We start from the raw sequence: 14,255 nt of genomic DNA on the forward strand, positions 1-14,255 counted from the left end.
GAGATAAAATTTTTTCCCGTTAAAATTCGACAGCGGCGCAGAAAGAAGACATAATCATAAAAACATATACAAGTGTCCATTCTGACATTAGACATTTGTCCCTAATCGATCCTTCAAAGAGAAGGGGAGCTTTATTGAATGTTGAAAACTAATATCGATATTAGCTAAAAGTAGTCATAATACAAGAAAATATCGGGATATTTTCAAAAGAGAGTGAATCAAATAGTTCGTGGTAATGAAAAGGAGCAGCCCAGCTCAGTGGCAACCGAAACTCTAAACAACGGAATTTTGATACCAATAGATGCATCAAAAGAATTTGATTTTTATGCTGATTTTAAATATATAAGTTTCATCGAGTTTAGTCCTACCTATCAAAAGTTACTAGCCTGAAAAAAATTGCCTGATTTTCGAAAAAAGGGGAACCCCCCCCTGAAAGTCATAAAATCTAAATGAATATCACAAAGTCACATTGAGCGTATCAGAGAACTCTACTATAGAAATTTCAAGCTCCTTCTTCTTCATTAGAAAGCAATTGGCTCAATCATTTGGTGTCCATCTGGCTTTAAAGTTGGTTGGTTCTCCACCATGGCATTGAATTTATATTCTACCAAGGGGGAGAGAAAAGTTTTTTTTATTGTTTTAAAAAGTAGAGTTGTGAGAAAGGGTCAAACTTTAGCGTAAAGAGCGGGGCGTTGAGGAGGGGACAGCCCCTTTCATACACGGAATAGTCAATGTTTATTTTAAGTTTTAATGTTGCTCCTTACTTTAAGCTAGAAAAAACCTGTTTTTTCATTAATAAAATATAAAACCTAAGCAAATATTTTGGCAAGATTACTAAAAGTCATCTTCAGCAAACATAATGTAAAACAAATAAGTCGATCGGAAATTACTCACTCAAGAGCACTTCGATAAAATGTTGATAAAACTAAAACCACAAAAAATATATAAAAATATTTCGATGAAATCTTGACTTGCTTCTGTTTATTAGAAATTAAATAAAATGAAAACAAGTTTTTTCAACGGGAAGTAAGGAGCGATATTAAAATTTAAAACTAATAGAAATTACTCCGTATATGATAGGGGCTGTTCCCTCCTCAACGGCTCGCTCTTTACGCTAAAGTTTGACTCTTTCTCTCAACTCTACTTTTAAAAACAGTAAAAAACATTAGCGTAAAGAGCGAGGCGTTGAGGAGGGAACAGCCCCTTTCATATATGGAGTAATTTCTGTTCGTTTTAACTTTTAATATCGCTTCTTAGTTACCCTTAATTAGTCCTAGTTACCGTCCAATTTTTTGGTTATTTAAAAAGGCAACTAGAACTTTTAATTTTTTACGAACGCTTTTATTATTAAAAATATACGTAACTTACGAATTAACTTACGTAACGAACTTCTATTTTCGTATGTTTTTGTTAAGTATATGAGGAGGTTCACCCCCTTGTCAATACCTCACTCTTTACACTAAAGTTTAAATTTTGTCCCAATTTCTTAAGAATGAACCCTGAGTCACAAAGGCCGTAGAATAAATAGTTGGAAATAATAAAATTACTTTAGCATAAAGAGGAGGAGTTGAACCCCTCATATGCGTAATAATTTCTGTTCGTTTTAAGTTTTAATGCTGCTCCTCACTTTCAGTTGAATAAACATTTTCATATTTATTTTTTCATTGTTCTTTGAAAAAATCATTCCCCCATCATGGAAATTTTTTCTTCCCCCATGACAAATTCCTCCGTGGACAGTTCCACCCGCATAACCCCTCCCCCAACCAAAAAAATCCCCCTGAAAACGTCTATACACTTCCCAATAACCATCGCTATATGTAAACACTGGTCAAGGTTTGTAACTTGCAGGCCCTCCCACGGTGACTGTGGGGGAGTAAGTCGTCCCCAAAGACATAGTTATTAAGTTTTTCGAATCTGCTGAATAGAATGGCTATCTCAGAATTTTGATCCGATGACACTGGGAAAAAATGAGCGTGGGAGGGGGCCTAGGTGCCCTCCAATTCTTTTGGTCACTTAAAAAGGGCACTAGAACTTTTCATTTCCGTTAGAATGAGCCCTCTTGCAACATTCTAGGACCACTTGGTCGATACGATGACCCCTGGGGAAAAACAACAACAAATAAACACACACCCGTGATTTGTCTTCTGGCAAAAAATACGAAATTCCACTAGGAGGACCTCCCACGGGGACTAAGTCGTCCCCAAAGACATAGTAATTAAGTTTTTCGACTAGAATGAGCCCTCTCACGACATTCTAGGACCATTGGCTCTATACGATCACCCCTGGAGAGAAAAAAAAACAACGAACAAACAAATAAACACACATTTGTGATCTGTCTTCCACATTTTTGCAGATAGGAGCTTGAAACTTCTACTGAAGGGTTCTCTGATACGCTGAATCTGATGGTGTGATTTTCGTGTTGATTCTACAGCTTTAAGGGGTGTTTCCCCCTACTTTCTAAAACAAGGCCAATTTTCTCAGGCTCGTAACTTTTGATGTGTAAGTCTAAACTTAATGAAACATATATTTAAAATCAGCATTAAAATGCTGATTTTAAAATCAGCATTCAGCATAAAATGCAGTTCGTTACCACGAACTGTTTGATTTCACTAAAAATTTTGTTTGTGCAATATTTGCTCTTCTTGGATACTGCTCCATTTTGAATTGCTATTTGCTTTGTTTTATATTACATTTAATCCTTTTTATAATTAAACTCGTGTACATAGGGTTAGGTGTGTAGTCTATGTACTCATCGCAAATTAGAATCACTTCGTCAAAATGCGCGGAATGGGTGGAATTACAAAGAATGTAGTGGCTTAATGCTGAATCCAAAGATACTGACCAAATAGGAGAAAAACTACACAAGAAGTGCGATAATCAAAACAGTACATCGTAGTAAACTGTAGGAAAGGAGCGACTCGGGCCCATAGTAACTGAAACTCTAAACAGGAATTTTACTAACAATTAATACATCAAAAGAATCGACTTTTAAAGCTGATTTCCTAATCGCGAAATTATTTCAGTGTAATGATACCCACCAAAAGCTACGAGCCTCAAATTTTTTTCACATTTTCGAAATAGGGGGGAAATGCCCCGCCCAACAACCATTAGGTCTTAATGAATCTCACATCTTTAGATTCACCAAGTCAGAGAACCCATATTAGATTCACCATTTTGCATATAATTCTGCCGAAAAACATTTCCCAGAAATAGATTACGGATAGATGTTTATTTGTTTTGCTATCAGTTTTTGTATTTCAGAGTTTAAATAAGTTGTCCCTTCAGTACTTCTAGGATATGCTTTCCCGGAATTCTGCTTACCACGTATATGCTAATAGAAACGTTGACCATCTGAGTCAAGAAATCCGAATCATGAGTTTGGTAATTTGTCGCTATGATGTGGCAGTTTTACCCAATAAAAATGAACGAAAAATTTGTGTAAAAACGGAAGCGGCAACACAGCCTACACTGGGAGCCAAAGCAGTACTGAGCACGTATGTTGGTTATAAACACAAGCTATCAAAAAAAGAAAGAAAAAAAAAGAAAGAAAAAAGTCTTCATAAATGCTTGTTGGTCACATAAGAGTTATCAAACGATTCATATTCCCAGAGCTAAAATGGGAGTTTTTATTCTTATTATATATTTATTTCTTATTAGTTTATTTATTCATTATTAATTTATTTATTAATTATTGATTTCTTTCTCATTTATTCATTTAAGCTTTTATTTAGTTAACTATTTATTTTTGTTATTTATATTCTCATAAATCTTGCGCGCAAGCCAAGTTCTTAGCGCGCTACACTTGAGACTCTTTGTCCGCGAGGACAAGGGTTTGAATCCTGGTGTTGCTGGTTGTTTATTTTGATCGAGTGTTAGTGGCAGAACTATTTAAGCTCACACAGAGTCGGCCAAGCTTTAAATGGGTACTTATAGAAGCTTGGGGAAGGTAAACAGGAAGAGAGGGCTTAAGCACAGGATGGCTGGCCCCCTGCCCCCCTCCCATTGCATTTTCTGGCTGAAGGGCAATGAAATGAAAACCAATACCACCAGTAGGGATTGCAAAATCCAATGCCATATTCTTTATCTTTTTTTGCCTTGCCTTATTAATCTTATCATTTATTTATTTTCCTTGAATTTTTATTTTCTTTATCTTATTATTATCTTCATGCATTAGTGGTAATAAAAAGGTAATAAACGAGAAATAAAACAGACCTTGGGACTTGAGCGATAAATTGTGAAAGAGATAATCATCACTTTTATCTTTTGAATTTTGCATTGAAACCAAAAGATCTTCAAGCCAACGATTTTTCTCAGCTTCACTCGAGGCAGCCAACAAAAAAGACCTAAAACAAGAAAAGATGACCGATTAATGTTAGTCGCACCCATGCTAAAAATAGAAGCCTCAAAACTAATACTTTTACTTTCCTCTTTGAACTCTTTATTATTATCGGTATTCACTGAAAACCCGTCTTACCAAAAAAAAAAAAAAAAAAAAATGACCGAGAACTGCAAAAAAAAAAAAAAAAAACAGAACAAAAGACAAATATCACCATACAACTATGACAAGGCAATTATAATTCAAGAAGTTAGATCCAAGCATGTCTTCACTTGGAAAGTGAAGACTGTTGATGACTTTTGAATTGCGTGTCCAAAATGAATATCTCAGTAGGTATTTTGCGGAATGGAAAAAAGTGGAGAGAATTTTCAATTTATCAACATTTGTAAGAATCTTCCAGAAGGTTGTATATATAAATTTTGCAAATTCTGAATTCTGTTAGGGAAAGGGTGAGTATAGTGTAACATTTTAAGTTGAGTATGGAGAGAAAAGTTAGTCTTGCACAAGTAAAGGACTCAACACCATCATTTTGATGAGCGCTTAGAATCGAACTGATGGCTGCCAAAAGTTAGAAGAGGTTTGTTCGAAACAAAAATTGCAGTTTTCTCCCCTTTTTATGAGTTGCACGTGATTGAAGGATAACAAGTCCCTCTCTTCGCCTTTTTACCTTGCATTCCATTATGACAAAACATGTGACAAACCAGTTCAAATAGTTAATCCAATGATACAGATTGAAACGTATAAGAAATAAGTTTCAAGAGCAAAACTCCCTGGGACTCTAGGAGCTCTAGCAAAATTTTAAGAATCAATAGATTGCTTCAAAAGGGAAATCAGAGGCTTAATGCCGGTCGGGATTAAAAATAAGAGCTCTGAGTCACGAGGTCCTTCTAAATGTCAAAATCCATTAAGATCCGATCACCCACTCGTAAGTTAAAAATACAACAATTTTTAAGATTTAAGCGTTTTCCAAGATTTTAGGCTCCCCCCAATTCCCCCAATGTCACTGGATAAGGTCGGGATTTGAAATAAAAGCTCGGAGACCCGATATCCTTCGAAACATCAAATTTCAATAAGATCTGATCACTCCTTCGTAAGTTAAAAATACGTCATTTTTCTATTTTTTCAGAATTAAACCTCCCCCCCCCCACTCCCCCAAAGGGAGCGGATCCGTTCCGGTTATTTCAATCACGTATTTACGACTTGTGCTTATTTTTCCCACCAAGTTTCATCCCGATCCCTCCACTCTAAGAGTTTTCCAAGATTTTAGGTTTCCCCACCCCAACTCCCCCCAAAGCCACCTGATCCGGTCGGTGTTTAAAATAAGAGCTCTGAGACACGATATCCTTCCCAACATCAAATTCCATTAAGATCCGATTACCCGTTCGTAAGTTAAAAATACCGCCTTTTTTCTATTTTTTTTTTCGATTTAACCGTCCCCAACTCCCCCCCCCCCAGATGGTCGAGTCAGGTAAATGACAATTTCTAATTTAATCTGGTCTGGTTCCTGATACACCTGCCAAATTTCATCGTCCTAGCTTACCTGGAAGTGCCTAAGGTAGCAAAACCGGGACAGAAAGACCGACAGAATTTGCGACCGCTATATGTCACTTGGATAATACGAAGTGCCATAAAAAATATAACTTAAGTTAGAAATATACTTTTTTTCAGAGAGAGAATAAAGACCGACATTGAAACTCAAAACAAAGACAAATTTTCTGTTTATGAGCTGTGACAGCCCTCCTCAACCTTCACTTTTAAAGTTACAGTTGAACAATCCCTCCCAAATACTTCAACAAAGAATGTTCTACCTAACAAAAGATTAATATGAGAAAATTTTTCACAATGCCTTGAGGATGGAAGGGATATCAGTAAAATTTTCTCTCTAAACGATACGCAATTCTGTCAATAGCAATTCTCTTTTAAAGAGCCTTGTCCCCTTTTTCTTTTGAAAACTCAGGCAAATAATATTGGGGTTTTGACTTTCAATAGATAAATGGTAGATAAAATATGAATTTTATATAATCAGAACCATCACAAAAAGTCAATTTTTTTTTTTCAGAGTTTCGGTTAGTATCAGCACGAGTCATTCCTTACTTACAGTTTGTTATCACAAACTATTGTTTAGGGGATAGAGATCTAAGGTGAAAGAAAGAGAACAAGCTCCTGTAGTACGAATGACGCAGGTAATTGGGACTCTGACAAAAAAACAAGAAATAATCAATTCATGATATTCTGAAGAATATATAAATTGTTTTGACTGCCCAACAGTTAATTCTGGAATATCTGAAATGTTTAGAATTTTTACTGGTTTTCGATTTTTGTATGGGAGTTAGTTTTGAAACCCTAAGAATACAACATGAAAACTTTTATACAGATTAATAATCCTAATTTGATGAATGAATTTGATGGTATTTATGAGTATTCAAAATTAAGAAAAAAAGAGTTTTGGATAATACACGCATATCAATTGCTTTACTAGGTCAAGACAGGATATGAAGCTCACTTCGCAAGCCCGACTTAAAGTCTTCTGTTATTATAAAAAAAAGGTGAGAATACCAACTAGCTTTCAGGGAACGGGGGTCTTTAGCCCGTGTGGCATAGTTTTTGTAGAATGGACTTCGTAGCTTTATCCAAACTGTCATGTTTGCATACATACAATCATACTCTTATTACTAATATATTAAAAATTTATAAAACCAGAAAAACAACGCCGAGAAATTTAGGAAACAAGTAACAACTGTACAATCCAAGAAACTGCATAAGCTTGTGTAAAACGAATACTGCAACCTGTTCCCCTACTTAGGAGCCAGTTCTGATCAGTTAATATCTCGTGAATGCAAAAACTGAAACAAACTCAACAACAAATTGGACCTCCCAGCTTGTATACCTGAAAAAAGGTCAAGTTACACAGCCCCTGTAGAACTGCGTTAGTGAAATCGTGACGGCAAGTTTTCACAACTCAGGACTAATCCGTGCCGACTGTTCAGCACTAGCCGAGTATAGTGCAGTTCTAAAATTTTGATCCAATCTGCATTTGGAGCTGCATGGGTCCCCATAGGCAAGAATGACCTGACAGTTCTAATTAAAAGAGCGCTATTCCATGTTTTTTAAACCGCCTATACAAAGTGGCTTAAAAATTAACAACTTACTTATTGGGTGCAAAAATGGTGAATATATGCTGCTGCCCAAGCTTTGGCTCTGTTTCTTCGATACTAATTCCTCGTAAGGGCAAATATCCATGGACTCTAAAAACTTGCCCTGAACCAGATGATCTTGAAGCATACACAATAGCATCCGAAAACTTAAAAAAAAGGTTAAATTAGCAGATATTCCTTCATAGATTGAAAGACGAAAAGACTAAAATCTTACCTCGAACTTGATTTTATCCTACTTGATGTTTATACCGTCACATATTTTCATGGAAAAAAAAAAATATAAGCTTTATAGCTTTTCCCGTGTCCCAGTAGCTCTAAGAATCAACCTTAGAGGTGCACAAAGACCGCACCAATCATCTACTTTGCAGTATTCACCTTACTTGAAAGTATTTAACCCAAGACGATTTCAGCATGCCAAGTTGATTATAGACTGCCATTTTTTAATCCGTAACATCATTTTTAACTTATTGCTGAACGTCTTTTCAGCGTTTCAAAGGGAGTAAAAACTGTCAGACAAAATTGCTATAATTCAATAGCTCCTCTTTTGACATTAATCGCCAAATGCAGCCTGAAACGTCATCAAATAGCCAAGATAAGTCATTAAAGTGGAGGCTAATGCTACCTCAAATGATTGCATTGCCATGAATCAAAATATATTGTTTGGTTCAGCTAATGTAGGCCTTGAAGAATGTGATCCTCTATCTGATAGTGAGTGACCTTTGCTGCCAATATGGATTTTTTAGGACCGTAACATTACTTTTAACTTTACAGACGAATGTGATACTCTGTTTGATACTGAGTGACCTTCGCTGCCCATACGGATTTTTAGAACCGTAACATCATTTTTAACTTTATAGATACACTCAATGAAAATATTACGACAGTTTGACCAGTGTCAACCAAACTTTTACAAGGCGTCATTCGGGGGTGGTCATCAAACCCTTATCTAGCCACACCACGAAGCAAAACTACGACTTAATCGGTGTAAAGGTTACATGAGCCTCGGTTCGATTTTCAATTTCTATTCTGCAAGCGCTAGGCATGACCGTACCTTACTCTTTCATTAAATTAGTAAATTAAATTAAATGAAATTAAATGAGTAAATTAAATGAGTAAATTTTAAATAAATTAAATAAATGAGTAATTAAATAAAGACTCTTGTCTTTATTTAATGATTTTTTCCTCCCACAACAGTGTTTGATTCTTTTGGCCCAGCATCCCAGAAACTCAAACAGCCCCCCATCTTTTCCCTTACAAAACTTACCCTCAAACGGTTGGCAAATTGTATTATTTGCGGTCCTTGCCCAGGGGCTTTGATGTCATGACGTCCCGGTGGCACATTTATAGTACTTTTCGACTATTTTGGACAAAAAGACTATGTCAAAATTTCGACTGGCTATAGCCTGAAAGGCCAGAGGAAGAAGACTGGTTGCCCTCGAATTACTTTCGACACTTAAAAACGTACAAAAGTTTACAATTCCCAATCTAATAAGCCCCATTCCAAATTCTACTATATGATTTTTACCACCTTTCCTGGCAATTTGATGATTCCTGTTTGGGGAGAACCACTATTTTTTCCTTTGCACTGAATTGACATAGCCCGATAAATTAAATATATTAATTTTCATACGATCAGAAAAGCCCCAAGACCCTTTTTTGGGTTGGGGGAAGGGACAGGATCGTGCCACGGAGAATTTATCTGCACATTAAGTTACTCTTGGCCCAAGGACTTTTGGGTGTAAGTTCAAAACGGATCAGTGACAAAGAACGTTTGACCTTTTCCTGGGTTATTACCCCATCTCTTCTCATACAACAAAATAGTTGATCATATTAACCTAGACATCGATCCATGAAAGCTTTGAACCTGTTACGGACCCAACATTAAGCAAGCCTCCTGTTTTTCTATTATATAAATCATTGTGTAAAAACTTATTAATTTGGCTTATTTATGAACTCTTTCCAGGCTTTAGGGTCAATCCTCCTTAGGGGCAAACTTATTTTAGCCTCTAAACTATCTTGAACCAAATGAATATCTCAAATTTTGATCAAATGGCTTAGAGGTTATGGAGACTGGGTAGCAAAATGGCACTAGAACTATCAGCTCCCAGTCGACTGAGCCCTTCCGAAGCTTCTATAACTACATTCTCCATACGAAGTGGGCGGGAAAAACGACAATACACTGCAGACGTTTGGCTCTTTACTACAGGTAATGTATCTGCATTGCCTCTGATTAATTCTTTTTTCCGTATAAGAAAGACTAAATAAAATTACTTCTAAGCATTAAGAGTTTACTAATACAAAAGTTTTAACTTGTACTAACTTGAGCCAATCACAATTTCTCAGAGAATTTTTCATCCGATCAGGAAATTTTGTGAAAAATCTGACTGACTTCTATTAGCACTAGCTAAATCTCGGTGTTAGAAAAAAGGGCTTTAAGGATTTCCCTCCGATTCCTTATCTATATAGCAGAAATATAAGATTTTCTATATATCAGAAATAGTAGAAGTAAACTTTTTTTTTTTTGGGGGGGGGGTAAGTTATAAAAATAATCATTTTAACCAAAAAGGTATCATAACCCTAAACCCTAGCAAACACAAGTGGATTTGGTAGGAGGGCTTAGTTCAGTTCCCCCATATCTAAGATTTGTAAATTTTCCTAGTAATATCTTATGTTTTATATATGCTTTTTGTTTTCTTTGAAGTTGCCATATCTTACATTTGTTATTTTATTAAGATGTTACTGACCGTGACGAAGTAAAGAAAGAACTCTCTACACTTGCTGCTGATATATAAAACAACCTGAAGTTAGATAGAACAATACAGCGTTGAATTACATTACTTACTTACCACATTACTACGATTATTTACTGCATTTAATACACACAGCAATTTTTCGTGCTTCCAACGTAATTTGATAGATAATCTGTTCTAAAAAATACAAGCCTTTAAATCATAGACTTTGTATACTTTGCTAGTAGCGTAGTTATTAGTAAATTTCGAAAGTAGCGTTAAAAGCTCTTTCTAAATAAATGGATGAGGCTGAAATGAAGTTAACACATGAGGCTAAAATCAATCCAAGTTCATCTTATAGACAGAAATCAGATGTAATTCGGCACCTTTATAAAAGCAAAGAAGTGATCTGAATAATAACCTTAAATGTAGATTCTAACAGTGATTCCACATGCAGTGATTCCACATAACAGTGATTCCACAGTTGTAAGTGCTGTCTTACGTGCTGTTCATACATGTTAAGCCTTTAAATCATTTGTGTTAAATCAGAATTATGGGTTAAGCGTTGTAACAACTGAAGAGCTTTTATATCACTGCATGAGCGACCTTTAAGATTCTTACTCCACATTCATGAATCCGCTTTTTTTCATTTAATTAAAAAGACTTGGCGGATATCATGGTATTCAACACTTGTTTTAAGACAATTGAGGTCTGCTAATTAAATATGTGCAAACCGTTTGTTTCTATAGCCCACAGTTTTTCATATATTTGACAATAACTATTCATATATTTTTAACACTGCATCAAAGCAAACAACTTGTAGACAAGCTGAATAGAGTACTAATTTTTTAGATACCTGAAAATAACTATCATATATTTTTCATATATGTTCATATTTTTTTTTTAACTAATCATGTATATTTTTTAATATTGTATCAAGCCAAACAACTCGTAGACAAGCTGAACAGAGCACTAATTAGCACAATATATTGCATCATCTAGTTTAGTTCTGTAATATACAGTTAAGTTTTGTATATAAAGCTCTAATATAAAGTTTCGTGATTTAAAGTTACAACACTCGATCGACCTGATATCGTTTATTACGGCGATAGAGATACTGAATTTATTTGAAATAATTACTTTTGCAGAAAACTATTACAGCAAATAGCACGCAACTGATAACCCAAATAAACAAAGTAGTTGAAATTAAATCACTTTCAATTTAATATATTTTTATATTTTTCCGAAGAGAATAGATCTAGGTTTATACAAGAAATTAAAGCTAGAAACCCCAGCCACTTTCTGAGACAAAAACAATCATCATATCTATTTGCCTGCAGCACAGCTTGAATTTTATAATAAATAAAATTAGCTTGCACTACGATTACCACCTACGATGCTTGAACTTTTCCAAACGAATGATTCAAAATTACTGGAAGAATGAAAAACATTTATTTTTCAACTATTTTCGACGTCTCTTTCAATGTAAAAAAAAAGAGACACAACATTCAAAAATATAATTCGTCAAAGGATCAAGCTGATTTTTGGCTGTCAAATGATAGGAAAGTTGTCCGATGGCGAAGCATTATACAGTAGAAACACGGAAAAATATCATGCCAAAAGCTTGTAAGGGGACTACAAACGTTACAGTAGTCGAGATTCTCTCAAGATTGGAACAGCCAAACAATTTTATAGTGAAATAAAAAAAAAAAAAAAAAAAAACGACCAAAATGGCTTCAAAAATAGAAAAAAAAAAATGAAAATAGGAACTTGATTACCAGGAAGAAAATCCTGGGCTGGAAACCTCGTCTGGAGAGTTTGTTGAGACATCCTTCCCTGATGAAAATCCTGTCACTGTGAGCCAGTCCCTCTAGGCCAATTAGGTCCCTTTGAAGTTCAGAGAGTTTGATGAAATTAGCCTGGATAAGTAAAGTATTAGAATCAAAGAAGAGAAATAGAGAAAAAAAATAACATGTTTCTATCACTAAATTATTCTCACAACACAATGAGGAAAGAAAGAGAAAAAGACAGCAAAACAGAGACACTAATTAGGCTGATAAAAAAAAAAAACTAACCAAACAGGTAAAATCAGGGATGGACCAACCAAAGGCACACTTGTGAGCCTGGCTATTACTTCCACAATCTTGGTTGAAATTCATCCCAAAGGAGATGCAAGGACTAGAAAAACGCTGTCAAGAACTTAACATTTATCTTCAAATAGCATGGGCCTAAAACTTCGACTTTCCTCCAAGATGTTATAATGACAAAGATCCAGGGACCCACCACGCCATACGGGAACAGAATGAATTTGGAACCATCCTCCCTCTACAAGACACAATTAGGAGACTTATTTGCGCTTGCATACAATTAAATATTCTGGTAAATGTCATGAGGGAGAAGAATTAAACCAACCCCGTTTTTTCCCAACTTTGGGGTTGGGACTGGTCTTGATCCCCAGAATCGCTCAACGTTACTGCACATCAGAAAACGAGAGGGTAAAACTTGCACTAACCCTCATTTCTATTCGCACTTGGGTTAGATCCAGTAACACTATCTGGTAAACATGTTGATGGCAAGAGTCTAGACCCCTTCGATTCCAATACGCTCTACACTGTCCTATAGAAAGCCCAAAACGAACAGAAATTGATTAAATAAAATCTTTACAAAGACGAAGTTCTGCAAAGAAAATGAAGAGCTACATGAAACCAAAGACTAGCAGAAAAAAGTGAAGCAACAATTCAAAATTAAAACCAAAACAAATCCCTATTAATGAATAAATAAGAGCGAACAGGAATTTCAAATGAATAGTCAAGTAAAACTTGAATCGATTGAAAATTACCACAAAGAGCAGCAGGGATAAAGCCCTCTCAGACTTATAAGGGCTAGACCGTCTTCATTGCAATATGTTTGTTTTGGGTCTTATTTATTCGTTGATAGCGATTTCTATTGGTTTTAAGTTTGAATATTGATTCTATCTTATTTCTGCTCGTCTTTCGTTTAATATAGCTATTTACTTCTCCTTGAAAAATTCCCTACTAAGATATAATATTTATTTTAATTAATTAAATACTAGACTGAATGCAATAGTAGTTATATCTTTCCGTACGATTAATAAAAGCTCATTCAACACTCAATAGGTAAAAAAACAAATTCTTGTTTAGGAAATAGCACATACTTTTTTTCTTCTCAAATTTAAGCAGATTTCTATTTCTACGTTTTGATAATCCTTACATTGGATGAAGGTCTGAATTGTTACCTTTTATTTATCCAATTTACCAGTAGCTACTACCATGAATAAACATTCATGAACTTATTTAGCGGCTAATGATCACAAATGAAGAGCAAAATATATCCTAAAAGCTGTAGTTCAGATAGAAAAGGGTATACTAATAAATTAAAACTTATGTAACACACACACACACACACACACATATATATATATATATATATACTAGCTGTTGGGGTGGCGCTTCGCGCCACCCCAACACCTAGTTGGTGGGGCACTTCGCGCCCCCCAAGCCCCCCACCCCCCGCGCGTAAGTCGTTACGCGCCATTGTAGTTGTGTCCCTGTGCCCCACCTGTGAATAGATATATATATATATATATATATATATATATATATATATATATATATATATATATATATATATATATATATGTTGCATATAAATAGATTGTCAGGTTTACTGACTCTTGAACATGCAACATATAATTGTCCATGGGAAAAACAATCCGTATTCAGATCTATACCTCATTATTCTAATGATGTGTCCCTGTGTCCCGGTCGTCATTTATATTCCCTGTGTCCCGGTCGTCATTTGTGTCCCGGTGTCCCAGTTTGTAATTTCTCTTTGAGTGTCCCGGTCGTCATTTATATTCCCTGTGTCCCGGTGTCCTGGTCGTCATTTGTGTCCCGGTGTCCCGGTCTGTAATTTCTATTCGAACAATCCCTGTGTCCTGGTCGTCATTTATATATCCCGCCTGTGCCCCCGGCGTCCCCGTTGTAGTTGTGTCCCTGTGTCCCAGTCGTCATT

At 35.5% G+C, this 14,255-nt stretch overlaps 1 protein-coding gene across 2 annotated transcripts in view; it reads right to left on the minus strand.

Annotated features, from left to right (window-relative positions):
* Positions 1-14,255, minus strand: part of LOC136033184 (FERM, ARHGEF and pleckstrin domain-containing protein 2-like) — a 158,226-nt gene that overhangs the window by 9,487 nt on the left and 134,484 nt on the right. For both annotated transcript variants that reach the window (XM_065713892.1, XM_065713897.1), the window contains exons 18-20: positions 11,999-12,139; positions 7,486-7,637; positions 4,213-4,343 (exon numbers count right to left, since the gene is read on the minus strand). In XM_065713892.1, the coding sequence (XP_065569964.1) occupies positions 4,213-4,343; positions 7,486-7,637; positions 11,999-12,139 (424 nt within the window). The remainder of the gene's footprint in view (positions 1-4,212; positions 4,344-7,485; positions 7,638-11,998; positions 12,140-14,255) is intronic.

Source organism: Artemia franciscana, chromosome 1, assembly GCF_032884065.1.
Source record: "Artemia franciscana chromosome 1, ASM3288406v1, whole genome shotgun sequence".
Classification (NCBI taxonomy): Eukaryota; Metazoa; Arthropoda; class Branchiopoda; order Anostraca; family Artemiidae; genus Artemia; species Artemia franciscana.